Source organism: Bombina bombina, chromosome 6, assembly GCF_027579735.1.
Source record: "Bombina bombina isolate aBomBom1 chromosome 6, aBomBom1.pri, whole genome shotgun sequence".
In the NCBI taxonomy this organism is placed as follows: Eukaryota; Metazoa; Chordata; class Amphibia; order Anura; family Bombinatoridae; genus Bombina; species Bombina bombina.
Window position 1 is genome coordinate 665,656,724 of NC_069504.1, and position 22,640 is coordinate 665,679,363.

At 39.8% G+C, this 22,640-nt stretch overlaps 1 protein-coding gene across 1 annotated transcript in view; it reads left to right on the plus strand.

Moving 5' to 3' along the window:
* IL16 (interleukin 16) overlaps positions 1-21,731 on the plus strand; it is a 257,992-nt gene extending 236,261 nt beyond the window's left edge. Inside the window, exons 21-22 of the mRNA XM_053717743.1 lie at positions 17,538-17,669; positions 19,095-21,731. Of these exons, the coding sequence (XP_053573718.1) occupies positions 17,538-17,669; positions 19,095-19,270 (308 nt within the window). The 3' untranslated portion in view covers positions 19,271-21,731. The remainder of the gene's footprint in view (positions 1-17,537; positions 17,670-19,094) is intronic.
* The last annotated feature ends 909 nt before the right edge of the window (positions 21,732-22,640 follow it).

A 22,640-nucleotide genomic window follows, 5' to 3' on the forward strand; every position in this document is an offset into this window, starting at 1 on the left:
ACCAGAAGATCTCAAGGCATTGGTGTATTTTTTTATCCCAATTGACATCAGACTAAGTGTCCATCAGCCTCCTGTTCCGTTGACTCCTACGTGTTCATTCCCACCCATGCCTCCCTCTCCTCCCATGCTTCCTGGTCCAGAGTCACCAGGTGAGCCGATGCAGTTGGGATTCACGCGTCTCTCCACGGCGGAGAGGGCCTTTAGGAGAAGGGAGGAGCTCTGCCTCTATTGTGGGTTAAAGGGCCACCTTTTGAAGTCTTGTCCTACATGGCTGAGAAACGCTCACACCTAAGGTCCTGTTGGGGGCAGACCTTGGGTGATTTATCCTCGTCCCCGGAACCGCTAAAAGAGAAACCTTTGGTCACAGTTGTCCTTTCCTTGGTGGACTCCTCCATAGTCATCCAGGCTCTTGTTGACTCCGGTGCTGCTGGCTATTTCATTGACAGCGCTTTTGTATCAAAGCACTCCATTCCTGTTTTGCCTCGGTCCATTCCGCTTGCTATTGAGGCCATTGATGGCAGGCCCCTTCAGCCCGCACTCGTTACTCACGAAACTGCTCCATTATCCATGGCTGTTGGGGCTCTCCATTTTGAAACCCTCCAGTTCCAGGTGATAAACTCTCCGCATTTTCCGGTTATTCTGGGTTATCCCTGGCTCCAAAAGCACAATCCCAGTCTTGACTGGCGCAGGTCTGAAATTTTGTCTTGGTCTCCGCAATGTATTTCCACTTGTCTTCGGAAACCAGTTAAAGTCTTGTGCATGTCTTCGGTATCTCAATTGCCAGAGGAGTACCGAGAGTTCCTAGACGTTTTTGACAAGGTGCGTGCCGGTACGTTGCCTCCTCACCAGTCTTATGATTGTGCCATAGACCTGCAACCCAGAGTCATTCCTCCTCGGGGCCAGATTTACCTTTTGTCTGTTGTGGATAATTGTGCTATGGAGGAGTATATTGCCAATGCTCTGTTGCGGGGGATCATCCGTGAATCCTGCTCTCCTGCAGGGGCTGGCTTCTTCTTTGCGAAAAAAAAGGGTGGCAAGTTAAGACCATGCATCGATTATAGGGGTCTTAATCGTCTTACCATTAAGAATACTTACCCTATTCCGCTCATTACGGAACTCTTTGACCGCCTCAAGGGAGCTACGGTCTTTACTAAACTTGATTTGAGAGGAGCGTACAATCTCGTTAGGATCAAGGAGGTCCACGAATGGAAAACAGCATTTTACACCAGGAGCAGGCATTATGAGTATCTTGTAATGTCCTTTGGCCTATGTAATGCTCCTGCTGTTTTCCAGGAATTTATTAATGATGTCCTACGAGATATGTTGCAACAGTGTGTTGTGGTGTACTTAGATTACATCCTCATACACTCACCCACACTTGAGGCTCATCGTTCTGATGTTACACGGGTTCTTCAGAGACTACGTGAGAATGACCTGTTTTGTAAACTCGAGAAATGTGAGTTCCATCAGACTCAAGTAACCTACCTAGGTTATGTTATCTCTGTTGCAGGGTTCTCCATGGATCCTGACAAGTTATCTGCAGTGGCCTCGCCCAGTTGGTCTTTGGTCTATTCAACATTTTTTGGGGTTCGCCAATTACTATATAAAGTTTATTAAAAACTTTTCTTCCTTGGTCAAACCTATCACAGACATGACCCATAAAGAGAATGATCCACTCCATTGGTCACCTACTGCCATTAAGGCCTTTGATAGCCTTAAGACTGCCTTTGCTGCCACTCCAGTTCTGGCTCATCCTATCCCTGTCCTGCCTTTCGTTCTTGAGGTCGATGCATCTGAGACTGGAGTAGGTGCCCTCTTGTGTCTACGTCCTACGCCTGATGGTTCCTTGCATCCGTGTAGTTTCTTCTCTAAGAAATTGTCTCCAGCAGAGTGCAATTATGAAATTGGCGACAGGGAATTACTGGCCATAATTTTGGCACTCAAGGAATGGAGGCATCTTCTCGAGGGTACTAGCGTGCCAGTGCTCATTCTTACTGACCACAAGAATTTAACTTATCTATCTGAAGCAAAACATGTGTCGCCCCGATAAGCCAGATGGGCGCTATTTTTGTCTCGGTTTAATTATGTGGTCTCCTACCTGCCTGGTAGTAAGAATGTTAGGGCTGATGCCCTCTCTCGACAATTTTCGCCTCTGTCCAAGGAGGAGTCTGTACCTACTCCAGTTATACCTCCTGACCATATTTTGGCTACCATATGCCCTAATTTGTCTTCTCCCTTGGGGGAGGAAATCCTGACTGCACAAACCAATGCACCTCCTGAGAAACCTAGTGGTAAGTGTTTTGTTCCTGAGAATCTTCAAACTAAACTTTTGCACACTTACCACTATCCTAAAGTCACAGGTCACCCAGGCAAGAACCAAATGATTTTGTCTGTCACTCGACAATTCTGGTGTCCAGCTCTTCGTTCTGATGTTGCTGCATATGTTGCCTCCTGCTCAGTTTGTGCACAAAATAAGAATCCTCAACGTCTTCCTGTGGGTCTTCTTCAACCTATTGCTAATGGTAAGCGTCCTTGGACACATCTTTCCATGGACTTCATTGTCAAGCTCCCTGTTTCCAATGGCAATACTGTTATCCTTATGGTGGTTGACCGTTTTTCTAAAATCTTGCATTGCATTCCCTTGAAGAAGTTGCCTACCGCTCAGGAGCTTGCTTCAATTTTTGCCCAGGAGGTCTTCCGTTTAAATGGATTACCCAAGGAGATAGAGTTGGACTGGGGTAGCCAGTTTGTCTCCAGATTTTGGTGTTCCTTTTGTGCTCAAATGGGGATCCAGCTTTCCTTTTCCTTGGCATATCACCTTCAATCCAATGGGGCTGCGAAATGGTCTAATCAAGCTCTGGAACAGTTCCTCCATTGCTATGTCTCAGATCACCACAATAATTGGTCTGAACTGTTACCTTGGGCAGAGTTTGCTCGTAATAGTACTATTAATGCTTCCTCCAAGTTATCCCCGTTCATGGCGAATTATGGATTTCAACCATCTTTGTTGCCCGATTCATTCATGTCTCAGGTTATTCCGGCTTTGGAGGAACATCTCCAAAGTTCTATGCAGCGCCAAAAGTTCCAGGCTGATGGTAGGCGTCTGCCCGCGCCTTCCGACCAGGTTGGTGAGAGAGTTTGGCTGTCCTCCCACAACTTGAACCTTTGTATGCCTTCCAATAAACTGGCTCCCCGTTATGTTGGTCCTTTTTGAATACTCCGACGGGTCAATCCTGTGGCCTACACTCTTGACCTTCCTCCTGCAATGCGCATCTCCAATGTTTTTCATGTCTCCCTCTTGAAACCATTGGTTTGTAATTGGTTTACCACTGTGTTGCCTCATCCCCGCCCTATCTTTGTTGACAAGCATGAGGAGTATGAGGTCTGCAGCATTATTGACTCTCATATGTCCAGGGGCCACATACAGTATTTGGTTCACTGGAGGTGCTATGGTCCGGAGGTGCATTCATGGGTTCCCTCCTCTGATGTTTATGCTCCCGCCCTCCTCCGTGCCTTCCATGCCGTTTCCCCAATAAGCCTTTTGTCCTCCCACGGGGGAGGGGTCATTGAGTGGAGGGTACTGTCAGGGTTTTTTCCCTCATCTGTTTGCCATGTGCTGCTGGCAGCCATTTTACTCACCTCTCTTCCTGACTCTGGTGCATACTGTGTGATGCTGCTCATTTCCTGCACTTCCTTTTATGGCCAGGCTGGTGTAAATCATCCGTGTGAGACAGGATGCAGTCTGAGAATTGTGATGTCATCACTTATTATTTAAAGGGCCTCTGTTCAGTATGCTTTGCCCTTGCGTTTTCTCAGACCTGTTTGTGAGAGCTCCTGTGTATTACCTGGCTGTCTGACGTCCTTCCTGGTTCCTGATCCCTGGCTTGTTCCTGACTCTGCTGTTCTCCTTGTTTCTGATTTCAACTCGTCTAACTATTTGCTTTGGCTCCTGACTCGGCTCGTCTGACTACCAGTTCTGGTTTTGATTTCTGGCTTGTTATTTGACTTGTGGACTTTTTATTATGTTTTGCTATTAATAAAGGTGTGATTATTTTTGCACTTTTTGTCTGATTCCTGGCACCCTGACACCTGTCCTCCCCACGTTCTACTGTATACTGAAACTGAACAAGGACCTGGAAAAACTTCCAGATAGGCCCATCATCTCTGGCATAGGAGGACCAACTGAGAATATAAGCGAATAAAAAGATTTTTTTCCTACGTCCATTCTTATCATCAATGCTCTCCTATGTCAGAGATACAAATTAGGTTTTAAGAGAATACTCTCCTTGTGACCCTTTATGTCAAGTCCCTCTATTCTTCAATCCCTCATTGTGCTGGACATTGTGCCGCAAAATACTTTTTGGAGACGAGGGGAATAGACTTTAAGGATCACATGGATTTTGTAGTTAAACGACTGGAATTTGTGCTTAGAAATAAAAAAAAATATTTGATAGAAAACAGTACAGGCAAGAAAGAGGAACAGCAATGGGTGCCACATGTGCCCCCACCTATGCATCTCTACACCTGGGCTATTGGGAACAAAGCGAGGTGTTCTCTAGACTGAGTGACTGGGTGGAGGCACACGTGGTGCTCTGGCTAAGGTATGTGGATGATGTTTTTATACTATGAGAGGGTAGTGCTAATCAGGTTTAAATGTTTGTACAACTTTTAAATGAGAATGTGATTCCAACGGGTCAGTTTCTCAGATTAAAGTGAAACTGCTCTACGGAGGCATCTTCTGAAAGACAGGTGGAGGAGATGACACTTAGGTTTAAGGCTAGAGGATATTCCAATAGACAGATAAGGTGCACATGGACTAGAGCAAGGAACAGCCCTCAACAAGAATCATACTGTTCAATACAAGACAGAAAGCAGAGGATAATCCAGTTAGAATTATAACAAAGTACAATAATTACTGGAATAAGATCAGGGAAATTCTCAAGAAAAACTGGCACATACTAAAAGCAGACAATTCCCTTGATGGGATTGTGTCAGACTATCCCCAAATCACAGTCAGAAGAGCTTTAAGCCTTAGGGACTCCGTAAACAGCCCAGAGTTGGAAGCCACCCCTGTGGAAGATGTGTGTATTGCAGCAGCATCATGCAAACTAAAACTTTTCATACAGATAAGAACCATGTTTTTAAGATCAAGCAATGGATCAACTGCAGTGCTACAGGGATGGTTTACCTCCTGTTCTGTTCATACCCCCTTTTTTATGTCGGAAAAACGACACAAGAGTTAAAGGAAAGGGTAAAGGAGCATATGTATGACATTAAAAATGTGAACATTGACAGTCCTATCGGCAGGCATTTTGCTGAAAAGCACAGCTCTAAATATGATGATTTAACAGTGGTTGGAATAAAACATGTTAAACCCAGGAGGAGGGGGGGAACGTAGATAGACTTGTTTCAAAATGAGTCTAAATGGATATACATTTTGAACACCCTGGCACCTGCAGGCTTGAATGAAAAACTGGAGTTTGCCAGTTTTTTGTGACTCAGTCCAATATGGTATGTCTACCCTGAAAAGACATATAAACAACACTATGAATAAATAGAATTAATGCCAGAGCAAAAGTTTTCAGTAGTATATATCTTTGTATAAAATATGTGTTTATATATTATTGTCTATCCACGCATATAGGTTTAGGTGTGTAAATATTGTAAATATTTTTTGACTATAGAACAGTTCAATCTCACTGATTGATGCTATGTTTCATTTCAAAACAAAGCACTGGAGACATATGTTAGGATACAATTTAGCTAAGTTGTTTCCGAAGGGCTATAAAAACCCTGCTAGTGGATCTGAGCGATATCTGCTGAAGCCCCAAAGGACTACCCACAAAGGGGAGGAGCGAAACGCATCATCACTATCGAAGTGAAGATCCTATCTGTGAGTTAAGCGGTCAGGTGTGTACCAAGCCCTCTGTGTTCAGCCAAGCGTTTATCCTGAGCAGCCCGGGTCTGTTGGAATGCGGATAATTGGAGAGGTGCCAAACACAGTACAGGAAATTGTGCAGTGATCGTGTCTTCTTTACACAGAGTGCTACCGGTAAATAAAGAGGTCTGGACTGGGAGTCTTGAAAGAATCCTCTGCAGTAAGGTATAAGGAAGCTCTACCAAAGTACCGTTGATCCGTAAGTGGGCAGCATCTGTGTTTATACCGGGACATTTTGTTTCTGTTTAATACTGCCTGGAGGATGGAGCGTGCGGTTGCACTATGTGCTCTATGAGCAGGCTTATTTATCATACGCTACTGTATGTGAACTTGGGGAAAACTTTAAGTGGGCGTGTGGGAGCACTAAGAGCCCCTAAACTCCAATAGTGACTTTCTCCTTTGTTTTTCTCCTTTATGGAGCACGTAAGCATCAAGTATAAGTATAAAATAATCAATACATACATACATACATACATATATACAGGGAGTGCAGAATTATTAGGCAAGTTGTATTTTTGAGGATTAATTTTATTATTGAACAACAACCATGTTCTCAATGAACCCAAAAAACTCATTAATATCAAAGCTGAATATTTTTGGAAGTAGTTTTTAGTTTGTTTTTAGTTTTAGCTATTTTAGGGGGATATCTGTGTGTGCAGGTGACTATTACTGTGCATAATTATTAGGCAACTTAACAAAAAACAAATATATACCCATTTCAATTATTTATTTTTACCAGTGAAACCAATATAACATCTCAACATTCACAAATATACATTTCTGACATTCAAAAACAAAACAAAAACAAATCAGTGACCAATATAGCCACCTTTCTTTGCAAGGACACTCAAAAGCCTGCCATCCATGGATTCTGTCAGTGTTTTGATCTGTTCACCATCAACATTGCGTGCAGCAGCAACCACAGCCTCCCAGACACTGTTCAGAGAGGTGTACTGTTTTCCCTCCTTGTAAATCTCACATTTGATGATGGACCACAGGTTCTCAATGGGGTTCAGATCAGGTGAACAAGGAGGCCATGTCATTAGATTTTCTTCCTTTATACCCTTTCTTGCCAGCCACACTGTGGAGTACTTGGACGCGTGTGATGGAGCATTGTCCTGCATGAAAATCATGTTTTTCTTGAAGGATGCAGACTTCTTCCTGTACCACTGCTTGAAGAAGGTGTCTTCCAGAAACTGGCAGTAGGACTGGGAGTTGAGCTTGACTCCATCCTCAACCCGAAAAGGCCCCACAAGCTCATCTTTGATGATACCAGCCCAAACCAGTACTCCACCTCCACCTTGCTGGCGTCTGAGTTGGACTGGAGCTCTCTGCTCTTTACCAATCCAGCCACGAGCCCATCCATCTGGCCCATCAAGACTCACTCTCATTTCATCAGTCCATAAAACCTTAGAAAAATCAGTCTTGAGATATTTCTTGGCCCAGTCTTGACGTTTCAGCTTGTGTGTCTTGTTCAGTGGTGGTCGTCTTTCAGCCTTTCTTACCTTGGCCATGTCTCTGAGTATTGCACACCTTGTGCTTTTGGGCACTCCAGTGATGTTGCAGCTCTGAAATATGGTCAAACTGGTGGCATGTGGCATCTTGGCAGCTGCACGCTTGACTTTTCTCAGTTCATGGGCAGAATGAAACGCTTGATTGTTCGATGATCACGCTTCAGAAGCTTTGCAATTTTAAGAGTGCTGCATCCCTCTGCAAGATATCTCACTATTTTTGACTTTTCTGAGCCTGTCAAGTCCTTCTTTTGACCCATTTTGCCAAAGGAAAGGAAGTTGCCTAATAATTATGCACACCTGATATAGGGTGTTGATGTCATTAGACCACACCCCTTCTCATTACAGAGATGCACATCACCTAATATGCTTAATTGGTAGTAGGCTTTCGAGCCTATACAGCTTGGAGTAAGACAACATGCATAAAGAGGATGATGTGGTCAAAATACTCATTTGCCTAATAATTCTGCACTCCCTGTATAAAACCATAAACCATGGATTGCACTCGATGGTCTTTTGAAAAAACGTGCCTTTAATGTAACATTTCGGGGACCGTATCCCCTTCCTCAGACAGTGAAACACAGTGAAACACAAACTTTTATAGAACACATATTCAATAAACACAAGCCCCACCCCTGATTGCAGCAAAAAAACGCCAAATGGTAGTCCTAGTAACATTAGTAAACAAAACATGCCATACACTCCTCATAAAATACAAGAGGAAAAAATGTGAATCAATAATATAATCAGATCCTCATACTAAACATAGAGGAAACAAGTGTGTATAAAAGTAGGAATTGCTGTAACAAAGTGCAAGTGACATTATGTATAATAGTGCTTTAAAAACAAGCATTTCAAAAAGACCATTTGAAAGTAAGCCTGAAAACGCATTCGCTAATCAACTGGATAGAATGTAAATGCCGATACAAATAGGCTGTTCAACATACAATAATCTAAAACCCATATGGGACTTAACAGTAAGTACACGCTAGTTTCTCAAAAATGCCCAAAGTGAGAAATACAATAAGCTGATTAAAAAAAAAAAATGGAAAAAATAGAGAATAAGTGAGGAAATGGGACAAGGCAGAGAGAAAAAAGTAATCGTGAAATTACGAGAGGTGAAAAACAGTGATGGGGTAAAATGAACACAAATAAAAAAAGAAGGTAAGCACAAATAAAAAGAAAGAAAGATAACAACGAAAAATTAAACTAACAGACATAAAAAATGGATAAAGACAAAAATAAGCATGAAGATAAAAAATAATGAAAAATAAAGATAAATGATATGATAAATAAGATAAAAATAATAAAAAAAAAATAATAAAAAATGATAAAATAAAAATGAGAATAAATAACAAGGAAAAATGCAGCAAAAATGCCAAGAATTATGGACTCTCATATTAGGATCAAAAGGACAATCTCATTGGATAAAAGCTCTCATTAGAGGAAACAATGCCAATCCAGCATAGAGTTAAGACCCTGTGGATGTATCATGTTAAGACGGTATGTCCATCTGGCTTCGATCTGGAGGAGGATCTTGTTCCAATCACCACCACGTCTCAAAGGAGGAACATGGTCAATCAGGATAAACCGGAGGTCGGTTGGGTTGATCACTCTTTTTATTCTTGATTTCGGCCCTAATCGCTGATCTGTGATTAGCCATTCTAGTGCGGGCATCGACAGTGGTTTTACCCACATAAAATTTGGCACAGCTGCAATTGAGTAGATATACAACATATTTCGTGGTGCAGGTCAACCGATGGCTGATGGTGTACTTTTTGTTTTTATGTGGGTGGCTAAACGTGGCTCCCGGGAGCATAGAGTTACACGTAGTGTATCCCAAACACCGAAAACATCCCATCTTCTTGGGTTGTAGCCAAGTTGTATCCTGATAACAATGAATGGGATCGGTCTTCATGATTAGGTCCCTTAGATTGGTATTCCTTTTGTATCCAACCCGAGGTGGAGCCCATTGCGAAAGTAGCAGATAAGGATCCCCTTGAAAATATGCCAATGCTGGCGCAGACTTTTTCCAGCCTATCATGAATCTGGAGAATACTTAGTGGTGAATGTCATGCGTGGATTACTCGACGACTCCTCCCTCTGTAGGACTTCATCATCCATATAATTTGCTGTTGCCCGATTGATAATTTTTGGATGGTATCCTCTGTCCAGAAATCTATTCCTCATAGCCTCAAGTTGTTGAACTTGGTTGTCAGTATCACTATTAGTTCTAATAACTCTGGTTAGTTGTGCTTGTGGGATAGCCTGCAGTAGTGCTCCCGGATGGCAGCTAGTAGCATGCAACAGTGAATTTCGATCAGTCGGTTTCTGGAACCGACCTTGTATAGTCTTAGGTCTAGGAAATCCACCAATTCATAGTGATAGTTGATCTTGAACCTGACCGGGCAATCTAACTGGTTGAGAGTCTTGAACCATGCTTTAAGATCAAATTCAGACCCTGTCCATATCATGAACAGGTTGTCGATGTACCTTCGGTAGAAAGCACCTCTTTCTTTTGGTGGATCTTCATCACTGTGCACTCATAGTGCTCCATGTAGAGATTGGCCAGCGATGGGGCTACATTCGAACCCATCGCCATGCCCGTGATCTGCTGGTAAAACGATCTCTCAAAGCGAAAGTAATTCAAGGTGACACTCATGTCCAAGAGCTCTATAAGATAGTCCACGGGAGGCCCTACCAGCGGGTACTTATTCAAAGTGTCACGAACACAGGCTTTCCCCTCCCCATGGGGTATAATAGTGTACAAACTTTTAATGTCAGCAGTGACTAATATCCAATCTTCTTCAATCATTAACAGTTTGAGGAGGTCAAGTAAATGGGATGAATCCCTCAGAAATTATGCCATTTGCCTCACACAGGGTTGGATAAAATGATCGACATAGATGGCCAACTTTGATGTACAAGAACCCCTAGCAGAGATGATGTGTCTTCCCGGGGGCCGTTCCAGGTCCTTGTGTACCTTTGGAAGCGTGTACAGGATTGGGCAGATTGGGTGAGCAACGGTCAGAAACAAAGCGGTTTCAGTGTCCAGCCATCTATTACTGAGTCTTTTGTCAATGGCCACAATAATCAGTTTTTGAAATGTATGCGTTGGATCACCACTCAATTTGTGGTATGTGCTGGTGTCCTGTAGTTGACTCATGATTTCATGTTTATAATCGCTGTAGTTCTGGACCACAAAGGCACCACCCTTGTCCACAGTCCGTATGATGATATCTGGGTCATTGGCAAGTGATCTGATGGCGTCTTTCTCCTCTAATGATAGATTTTGGCGGAATCTTGTTGTAGTGCTTTCTTGTAGCTCCTGCATGACCAACCGCATGTAAGTTTTTACACTGGGATTAGGGCTGTGAGGATCGAAGGAACTCTGTTTTCTAAAAGGTGTCATAGTGTATGAGCAATCTGTGTCTTTAAAATGATCTTTTAATTGTAGCAGCCTCTGAAATTTCTGGCAATCAATGAAGATGTGTAACGGGTCTGCCGTGTGGGTACAAAATTCAAGCCTTTATTAAGCAGGCAGACCTCAGGCTCTGTGAGGACCCGGTCACTGATATTCAAAACCAGGTCTGGGTTATCAGCAGTAGGTAGGGTCACCTCGGAGGCATAGGGGGTTTTGCCGTGCCAGCTGCTTCTCCGCGGGTGTGGCCTCTTCCTCGTATTCTTTGGCCGGAGCGGGTGGTAACTGCCTTGTCCCTTTTCCTCACTTATTCTCTATTTTTTCCACACTTGATGTTGTTTATTTTTTGTTTAATTTTTGCTTTGTCATTGGTCTTTCCTTTGCCTAGTTTAGGGGCCCTGGCTCTATAGTAACCGCTTTCGCCGTGCTGACAGTGCATGTCAGATCGAGCTGATCAGCTGGCCTGGTTTACACAGGTGACTTTCCATGCTGACGTCACACGCACGCTCGATCTGACACGCTCTTACAGTGTGTGTGTTCCATGGAGGAGTATTGCAGTTGCTTCAGATGCTAAGCTACAGGTAATCAGCTTATTGTATTTTTCACTTTGGGCATTTTTGAGACACTAGCGTGTCCTTACTGTTAAGTCCCGTATGGGTTTTAGATTATTGTATGTTGAACAGCCTATTTTTATCGGCATTTACATTCTACCCAGTTGATTAGCGAATGCGTTCTCAGGCTTACTTTCAAATGGTCTTTTTGAAATGCTTGTTTTTAAAGCACTATTATATATAATGTCACTTGCACTTTGTTACAGCAATTTCTACTTTTATACACACTTGTTTCCTCTATGTGTAGTATGAGGATCTGATTATATTATTGATTCACATTTTTTCCTCTTGTATTGTATGAGGATGGCATGTTTTGTTTACTAATGTTGCTAGGACTACCATTTGGTGTTTTTTTTGCTGCAATCAGGGGTGGGGCTTGTGTTTATTGGATATGTGTTCTGTAAAAGTTTGTGTTTCACTGTCTGAGGAAGGGGATACGGTCTCCGAAAACGTTACATTAAAGGCACGCTTTTTTAAAAGACCAGCAAGTACAATCCACGGTTTATGGTTATTTGTTCTCTGTATGCACCCTGGCAATCTGACTTGAAGTGAGAGTGCTCTTCATTTGCTTATTTATATATATATATATATACATACATGATTATTTATAGGTATAGATATAAACAAATATATTAATATAGGAATATCTATTTATAAATACTCCGCTATGTGAAGAACATTGGAATGTGAAATATTTGCAGTACGTACACTAACACTTGATTAAATATGAATATTGCATAAATATATTTCATTTTTTTCAGCTACTTGACTCAGAAGGGCTACAATACAAATATATAGTAAAAATACAAAAGAGAGATAAATTTATAGGGCTACGTAAAGTCCTATATACAGCGAGGGATTAAAGCACTCTTTGAAATAATCACTTGGTGCCGCTCTTTTATATCACAAACGCTGCTTTTCAGCTGATCATTGGACAGATTCCCAAAAGAACCCCAGTTTCAAAGGTCGTCCTCAGCTGCCTGTATTTTCTCCTAGAATTGCTCATACAGATGTGATCACCCCCGGTGTCACTTCCTGGATACACTTACGATCAGGTTATGCACAGGTCAGCAAACATGGAGTTAGGATTTGTTCTTAGCAGTTCAGTCAGTGTCCATATATGATATGCCAGACAGCCGCAAGTATACTTTCTTGATCCAATGCTTTTGGTGCCTTTGTTTGCCACTCTAGTAAAATATGCCAGTCATGCTGACTGCAGCGTAGATACTGCTACAAAAAGCTAACCGTGAGTTTGAAAGTCTGTGCCACAGAGCATAAGACGTAAGAAGTAGTTCTCTGATTGCCACTATATAACGTTTGCCTTTTGATACTCTGCAGCAAACGTTGGTAACTTTGTCTCATATAAGTATGCTTTGTTGCCGGCTATGTGATTGGCTTAAGGCTTGGAAAAGGGCCACATCACATTCATGTTGAGACCGCAACTTAATATTGCCTTCTCTTTCTGCCTTTCTGATGTACCAAGTATTTGGAGACTATTTATAAACGGACTTTGTTGCCATGTTTAAAGGGATACTAAACCCAATTTTTTTCTTTCATGATTCAGATAGAGCATGCGATTTTAAGCAACTTTCTAATTTACTCCTAGTATCAATATTTCTTCGTTCATTTGCTATCTATATTTAAAAAGCAGGAATGTGATGCATAGAAGCCGGCCCATTTTTGATTGAGAACCTGGGTTATGCTTGCTTATTGGTGGGTAAATGTAAGCCTCTAATAAGCAAGCACTATCTATGGTGCTGAACCTAAAATGGGCTGGCTGCTAAGATTTACATTCCTGCTTTTAAAATAAAGATAGCAAGAGAACAAAGAAAAATTGATAATAGGATTAAATTAGAAAGTTGCTTAAAATTTCATCTGAATCATGTTCAGTGTTCCTTTAATAGCTGTCTTTAATTTAGCCAGGGGTGCCTTTGGGAGGGCTTGTTAACCCTTTGTAGTATCCTTATTACTCTAGCTCTGCTTTATAAATTTTCCAATGTTTTGTATCCACTTAACTCGTTGTAGACCATTTTGAGATGTACATCAGTAACTTCTTGTGTGCTGGTTATATATATATATATATATATATATATATATATACACATATGTATCTGTTTATATGTTTTACTGTATATTTACTGTACATATTTCCCATTCCAATGTTATTCAATTACAGGATAATGTCTTTTTTATTGAAAACACATATTTTTATTTATATGTGTATATACTTATAGATATATGTGTATATATATATATATATACAGTATATATATATATATATATATATATATATATATATATATATGTATTTTTCATGAACATTATCAGATATATAAAGAAATATATATACAATAATAAAAAGTACATTATTTTCTATGTGAAGAACATAGGAATGTAAAATAAGCGTTTTGCACATTGTCTTTCGCAATTTAGATCTTAACACATTCGGGTTACTGCACATGAAAACTTACACCTAGATTTAGAGTTTTGCGGCCAAAGGGGTGCGTTAGCTACGCGTCTTTTTTTTCTAGTGCTGCTTCTAAACAACGCTGGTATTGAGAGTTCTCTGAAGGGCTGCGTTAGGCTCCAAAAAGGGAGCGTACAGGCATATTTACCGCCACTTCAACTCTCAATACCAATACCAGTTTCTTACGGTAGCGGCTAGCTGGAAAAACCTGCTCGTGCACTATTCCCCCATAGGAAACAATGGGGCAGTTTTGGCTGGAAAAAAAGCAGCGTTAAGCTCCTAACGCAGCCCCATTGTTTCCTATGGGGAAACAGTTTCTAAGTCTGCACCTAACACTCTAACATGTACCCCGAGTCTAAACACCCCTAACCTTACACTTATTAACCCCTAATCTGCCGCCCCCGCTATCGCTGACCCCTGCATTATACTATTAACCCCTAATCTGCCGCTCCGGACACCGCCGCAACCTACATTATACCTATGTACCCCTAATCTGCTGTCCCTAACATTGCCGACACCTACATAATATTTATTAACCCCTAATCTGCCCCCCCCAACGTCGCCGCTACCTTACCTACACTTATTAACCCCTAATCTGCCGACCGGACCTCGCCGCCACTCTAATAAAGTTATTAACCCCTAAACCGCCACACTCCCGCCTCGCAAACCCTATAATAAATAGTATTAACCCCTAATCTGCCCTCCCTAACATCGCCGCCACCTAACTTCAAGTATTAACCCCTAATGTGCCGACCGGACCTCAACGCTACTATAATAAATGTATTAACCCCTAAAGCCAAGTCTAACCCTAACACCCCCCTAAGTTAAATATAATTTTATTCTAACTAAATAAATTAAATATTATTAACTAAAGTATTCCTAATTAAAGCTAAATACTTACCTGTAAAATAAACCCTAATATAGGTACAATATAACGAATAATTATATTGTAGCTATTTTAGGATTTATATTTATTTTACAGGCAACTTTGTATTTATTTTAACTAGGTACAATAGCTATTAAATAGTTATTAACTATTTAATAGCTACCTAGTTAAAATAATTACAAAATTACCTGTAAAATAAATCCTAACCTAAGTCACAATTAAACCTAACACTACACTATAATTAAATAAATTAAATAAATTACCTACAATTACCTACAATTAAATAAACTAAACTAAATTACAAAAAAAAAAACCACTAAATTAAAAAAAATTAAAAAAGATTACAAGAATTTTAAGCTAATTACACCTACTCTAAGCCCCCTAATAAAATAACAAAGCCCCCAAAATAAAAAAAATTCCCTACCCTAATCTAAATTAAAAAAGTTAACAGCTCTATTACCTTACCAGCCCTTAAAAGGGCTTTTTGTGGGGCATGCCCCAAAGAAATCAGCTCTTTTGCCTGTAAAAAAAACCACAATACCACCCCCAACATTACAACCCACCACCCACATACCCCTACTCTAACCCAAACCCCCCTTAAATAAACCTATCACTACCCTCCTGAAGATCTCCTTACCTTGAGTCGTCTTCACCCAACCAGGCACTGATGGACCAAAAGAAGACATCCGGAGCGGCAAAAGTCTTCATCCTATCCGGGCAGAAGAGGACATCCGGACCGGCAGACATCTTCATCCAAGCGGCATCTTCTATCTTCATCCATCCGAAGAGGAGCGGCTCCATCTTCAAGACCTCCGGCACGGAACATCCTTCTTGACCGACGACTAGACGACGAATGAAGGTTCCTTTAAGTGATTCTATCAGCCAATCGGAATTAAGGTAGGAAAAATCTGATTGGCTGATTGAATCAGCCAATCAGATTCAAGTTCAATCGGATTGGCTGATCCAATCAGCCAATCAGATTGAGCTCGCATTCTATTGGCTGATCGTCGGATGGATGAAGATAGAAGATGCCGCTTGGATGAAGATGTCTGCTGGTCCGGATGTCCTCTTCTGCCCGGATAGGATGAAGACTTCTGCCGCTCCGGATGTCTTCTTTTGGTCCATCTGTGCCCGGTTGGGTGAAGACGACTCAAGGTAGGGAGATCTTCAGGGGGTAGTGTTAGGTTTATTTAAGGGGGGTTTGGGTTAGAGTAGGGGTATGTGGGTTGTGGGTTGTAATGTTGGGGGGTGGTATTGTGTTTTTTTTTACAGGCAAAAGAGCTGATTTCTTTGGGGCATGCCCCGCAAAAAGCCCTTTTAAGGGCTGGTAAGGTAATAGAGCTGTTAACTTTTTAAATTTAGATTAGGGTAGGGAATTTTTTTTATTCTGGGGGGCTTTGTTATTTTATTAGGGGGCTTAGAGTAGGTGAAATTAGCTTAAAATTCTTGTAATCTTTTTTTATTTTTTGTAATTTAGTGGGGTTTTTTTGTAATTTAGTTTAGTTTATTTAATTGTAGGTAATTTATTTAATTTATTTAATTATAGTGTAGTGTTAGGTTTAATTGTGACTTAGGTTAGGATTTATTTTACAGGTAATTTTGTAATTATTTTAACTAGGTAGCTATTAAATAGTTAATAACTATTTAATAGCTATTGTACCTAGTTAAAATAATTACAAAGTTGCCTGTAAAATAAATATAAATCCTAAAATAGCTACAATATAATTATTTGTTATATTGTAGCTATATTAGGGTTTATTTTACAGGTAAGTATTTAGCTTTAATTAGGAATACTTTAGTTAATAATATTTAATTTATTTCGTTAGAATAAAATTATATTTAACTTAGGGGGGTGTTAGGGTTAGGGTTAGACTTGGCTTTAGGGGTTAATACATTTATTATAGTAGCGGCGAGGTCCGGTCGGCACATTAGGGGTTAATAAGTGTAGGTAAGGTAGCAGCAACGTTGGGGGGGGGCAGATTAGGGGTTAATAAATATTATGTAGGTGTCTGCGATGTTAGGGGCAGCATATTAGGGGTTCATAGGGATAATGTAGGTGGCGGCAATGTGCGGTCGGCAGATTAGGGGTTACATTTTTTTATTATAGTGGCGGCGATGTGGGGGGGCCTCGGTTTAGGGGTACATAGGTAGTTTATGGGTGTTAGTGTACTTTAGAGCACAGTAGTTAAGAGCTTTATGAACCGGCGTTAGCCCAGAAAGCTTTTAACTACTGACTTTTTTCTGCGGCTGGAGTCTTGTCGGTAGAGGGTCTACTGCTCACTTCAGCCAAGACTCTCAATACCGGCGTTAGGAAGATCCCATTGAAAAGATAGGATACGCAATTGGCGTAAGGGGATCTGCGGTATGGAAAAGTCGCGGCTTGGAAGTGAGCGTTAGACCCTTTCCTGGCTGACTCTAAATACCAGCGGGCGTTAAAAAGCAACGTTAGGACCCCTTAACGCTGCTTTTGACGGCTACCGCAGAACTCTAAATCTAGGCGTTAGTATTCTTAAGACGCGCAATTGAAATATTACGTATAAAATATTTTTTTAAATTATTACATATTATAAAAATATATTAAACATATCATGTCAATATTCTAGTAAAAATATGTATATTTAACACACTAACCATTACTATACTTTTTGTTATTATGAATATTTTTCAACATAAATAAAATAGTCTGATCTTACATTTTGACAGATTCAGAGGAGGCAAATTGCATAATAACAGTTACCCTTGAAAAATCACTGGCTGGGCTTGGATTCAGTCTGGATGGAGGAAAGGGCTCTGTTCATGGAGACAAACCTATCATCATTAACAGAATATTCAAAGGTACCTTTCATTTCTCAGTCAACATTCAATAAATGTAATTGAAAGGAAAATGAAAATAATGTCAATGGGTTTCCTGTAATTAATACATTTTCTTGAGTAAATATAAATGCATAGCATTATAGAGACTATTGTCTGATAAGCTCACATAGGGCCTGATGTTCTGGCATAGATGCAAATCAGCTCTCAAGTTAACATGTGCCTGTCTAAAATTACTTGAGGGACCTCACAGTACTGAGGAGACGTCTAAGATAATCTTGTGAGCGCAGAGAGCTTTAGGTCATCAAGCCCATAATTTGATATGCATCTGTTAAATTTGGGAAGTGAAAAAGGAATTTTAAAGGATCACTAACCACAATAGAATAGCATAATCAACAAATTCATAATAAAGAGGCAATGCAAAAGCACTTAGTTTAAATTCCAAATGTGTAGTTAGTTCAATTGTTCTACCTAATACATCATGTGACAGCCAGCAGCCAATCAAATGCATATACGTATATCTTGTGAATCTTAGTAGGAGCTGGTGCCTCAGAAACTGTGCATAATCATATAAAAAGACTGTGCATATTTAGATAACTTAATTGGAAAGTTCTTTTAAAATTGTGGGCTCTATTTGAATTATGAAAGTTTAATTTTGACTTGACTGTCCCATTAAACTGGCAAGCTGAGTTAGTGGGGAATATTTATCAAGCCGTCAACCGCAAATACGCTGGAATTCTGCAACGTAATTGTTGCAAGCTTGATCCGACCTAGTTATCAAAGCCTACAGACCGGCAAAAGTTAAAATCTGTGACGTAACATACGATCCGCCAGTCTCAATCCGACACCGATCGATGCTTACGTCATTACAGATGTTCCGAATACACATTCGGCACTATTTGATACTTTTTGATACAGGTAGTTCCAATCAGCCAATAGGAAAAGAGCTCAATCCTATTGGCTGATTGGAACAGCTAATAGGATGAGAGCTGCTCAAATCTTATTGGCTGATTGGAACAGCCGATAGGATTTTAGCATCTCTAATCCTATTGGCTGATTGGAACCTTTCAGCCAATAGGAATACAAGGGACAATCTTGAATTATTGATTGAGTAAATTTCACGCTGTCTGCATTTATCATTGCACAAGCATTTCTAGTGAAATGCTTGGGCAATGCTGCCCCCCTGCGGAGGTGTCAATCATCCGGATCGGGATGATTTCACCTAGAAGGTGGCAGAAAAGTTAAGGAGCAGTGGTCTTATGACCACTGGTTCTTAACTTCCTTTTCAGATGAGCCTGAAACGATGGTATAGAAAGCAGCATCCGCTGCTTGATAAATCTACCCCTATATCTGATACAGGAAATGTTTACTTTTGATTTTACTGTCCTTTTACTATTCCCCTACCTAATACTGCTGTTTATCTAATCTGCCACATGTGTATTTCTTTAGGTGTTTCAGAAAAGAACAATGCTGTACAATCTGGAGATGAGATACTGCAATTAGCTAACATCAGTTTGCAAGGTCTCACGCGGTTTGAAGCTTGGACTGCAATTAAGTCTTTACCTAATGGGCCTGTCCAAGCTATAATAAGGAGAAGTATCGCGGACTGCAGTACACAACAGTAACAGGAACATCCTAGTGATAAAGCAGTGTATTCTGCACGCTATACTATGCCAAATAAAATTCCTATGTATCATCGTTTAAACATTGGTCATAAAATATCAGATACAGCTGAGGTTTAGAAAAGCTAAGAAAGTTCCTTTTTAGAGATGAATGAGGTAACTTATCTTGCAATAATTTTCACCCCTCAAAAAAAGGCTGTAAAATAGTACTTTACATTGTGCAGCTGCTTTCCTAAACATTGCACAGTTTTATGTTGTATGTTTGCCCAGATGAGAAGTAGGAAAAATTAAAAAGAAACAAAATTATTTTTTCCAATATTATTGTCCAGTGGCTCAACTATGGTTGCCACTTTGGCTACGTTAACCTGGACAGTTATGAGTTGCACATGCTGCAGTTTGTGCAACGAGGAACATGTATTGTGCCTCTAGAAAGCACATGAATAGAGCTGTGGAAAGGGCTAGCCATGTTCCTCCCTGCACACCCTGCAGCATGTGTAACTCATAACTGTCCAGGCTAATATGGCTGAGAAGGCAATTCTAGGCTCAACACCATTTTTTTTTTCTGGAATTTTCACAGAAAGTAGATATTCATAAAGTCTTACAATAATCTGTTTTTACATCCAGTTTTACCCAAGGAATCATAGTGAAACAGGGTCCCTTGTAATGTTAATGCAAGTGTCCAGGCCACTATATACTTGATCTTTTGAAAATCTGCCTGATATTTTCTGTAGGAAAAAACATGTTTGTACTTAGCAAAGTAGAAGAAAAGTTTATGAACAGATTTTGAGATGCAGTTTCTAATTTATTTATATGGAGTATATATTTAAACAGAGGGAGTATATGAAATTTAGAAATTTTGGTGTCATGATTGGCAATGACCACTTGTGAGTTTAGCTATTTTTAATATACAATTACACTTGCATAGATGTTCATTCAATACAGTTGTAATAATAGGTGATTAGTTCTATTTTGGGGGGTAATATTATGGCTCGAATGGTTCAATTTCAATGTTCAGAAACATCCTCTCATTGTTCTATTTTTTGGTATTTTAGATTTTCCACAACAAAATTTGGATTCAGTATTAAGTATGCTGATCAATTATGTTAGCTTTCCTACTTTAATAACACATAGCTGTAGTATATATAATGCAGCAAGATTAAAGGGATACTGAACCCAAATTTTTTCTTTTGTCATTCAAATAGAGCATGCAATTTTAAGCAACTTTCTAATTTACTCCTATTATCAAATTTTCTTCATTCTCTTGGTATCTTTATTTGAAAAGCAAGAATGTAAGTTTAGATGTCGGCCCATTTTTAGTGAACAACCTGGGTTGTTCTTGCTGATTGGTGGATAAATTCACCCACCAATAAACAAGTGCTGTCCAGGGTACTGAACCAAAAATGGCTGGCTCCCTAGCTTAGATGCCTTCTTTTTCAAATAAAGATAGCAAGAGAACGAAGAAAAATTGATAATAGGAGTAAAATTGCATGCTCTATCTGAATCACGTAAGAAAAAAAGTGGGTTCAGTGTCCCTTTAATATAACTCTTCAAACATTATTTACAGCACTGGGCAATATTGACTAGCAGAAGAATTTTCTAGTGAGAATGATGCAGATATCTTTAGGAGCCTATTTAGTAAAGAAAGTTCTCTTCACACCATAGTATATATATATAATTACTTTTTTTCAGAAGTGGTTTGCTTGGTATTTCGGAACTGGACTGATCTATATAGGCATGATCAGACTGATATACTTCAGGAAAGTTCTCCTCTGTGAAAGCACAATTGGGCAAAAAATTGGCTGTTGCTTGGTGGCAATTAGCCAGAGAACAAGTTATTGTTCATTCATGGTTGAGCGCTTCTACTTGGCGTAAAAATATATACTGTATACTTTACTTCACTTAACAACATTGAATGTTTTATCTTTAACTATAAAACTCATGTTTTTATTTTGTTAAATTTCACTAATATATACAATATAGTAAAATAAAATATTTCATCTACATACACAAAAATGTTTACTCAGTTTAATACCATATATGCCTGTTTTAGTCTTCTGGTGATATTATGCGCCTATGACTATACGCTGGGCTGATTTGCAGCAAACATGACACTCATGCCAGTTTAAAGTGCTTACTATTTTAACCTACGCATATAGAAAATATGTTACTATAGGGTAAATATAAGTGAAATTAAACATATATGTTATTTTATTTTTTAAATCAGATCTGAATAACTCGTACCTTGTTATTGTTTTTTATTTTGAGCTACAGCCTTAGACATATGAAGCACAAAGGAATGTGATTTCTGCCAAGGTTGCCATTATTGCAGAAAACATGCAAATAATCTAAATGCTATGCAATTTCAGTCTTGTAAATATTCCTATTAATTGTTTTTGTATTTTATTTGTGTAAATATGTTTTTTTCAAAATGCTTTTTAATTAAAAATAATGTTCTTTCCCTTTACTGGTGCTTGAATTATTTTATGTTTTTTGCAGTTTATAATTTTGGAGCTATGCCTGTTATTATGTATTTAGCTATTAAAATGCATAAGCAGGGATATTCCTGGTTTAATATCTCGAATAACAGAGATTTGAAACACGTAACCTTCACTCCTTTCCATACATTGCATACACTATGTGGCCGGTTTATTAACAGTCGGACGGACAGGATCCACTGTAGCGGATCATGTCCGCCCGACATCACTGAATGCAGACAGCATACGCTGTCGGCATTTAACATTGCACAAGCAGTTCTGGTAAACTGCTTGTGCACTACCGCCCCCTGCCAATTGGCTCCTAGCAGGGGGTGTCAATCAACCTGATCGTATGAGATAGGGCGGATTGATGTCTGCAGCCTCAGAGGAGGCGTACGAGTTAAGGAGCAGCGTTCTTAAGACCGCTGCTTCTTAACTCCTGCTTCTGGCGGGAAACAGGGGCATTCAGGGCCATTCGGCCCTTAAGAAATCGGCCCCTATATCTCCTTAACAAGTGTTTATTAATTTAACAAAAAGAAGTCCAATATTCTAATTCAAAATATTATTTTAGATGTGGAAGAGATACAGAGTTTGGATAGTTTGCATTTTGAAGAGCAAATAATGTTTCATTATTATGACTTTCTTTGTTTAAATTAGAATTCCTGTTATTGTTATTTTATGTGCCCCAAATGATATACGTATATCCTTTATTAGAATGTAAGTAACAAAACATATCAAGTTAAATTATTTTTAAAAATCTTGCAAATATTGTCTGATTTTTCCTGACACAGGGGTTAATCACAATTGGCAATTAACCATTAGTGATGTTGCGAACCTAAAATTTTGCGTTCGCAGACGGCGAACGTGAACCTCCGCAAATGTCCGCGAACCGGCGAACC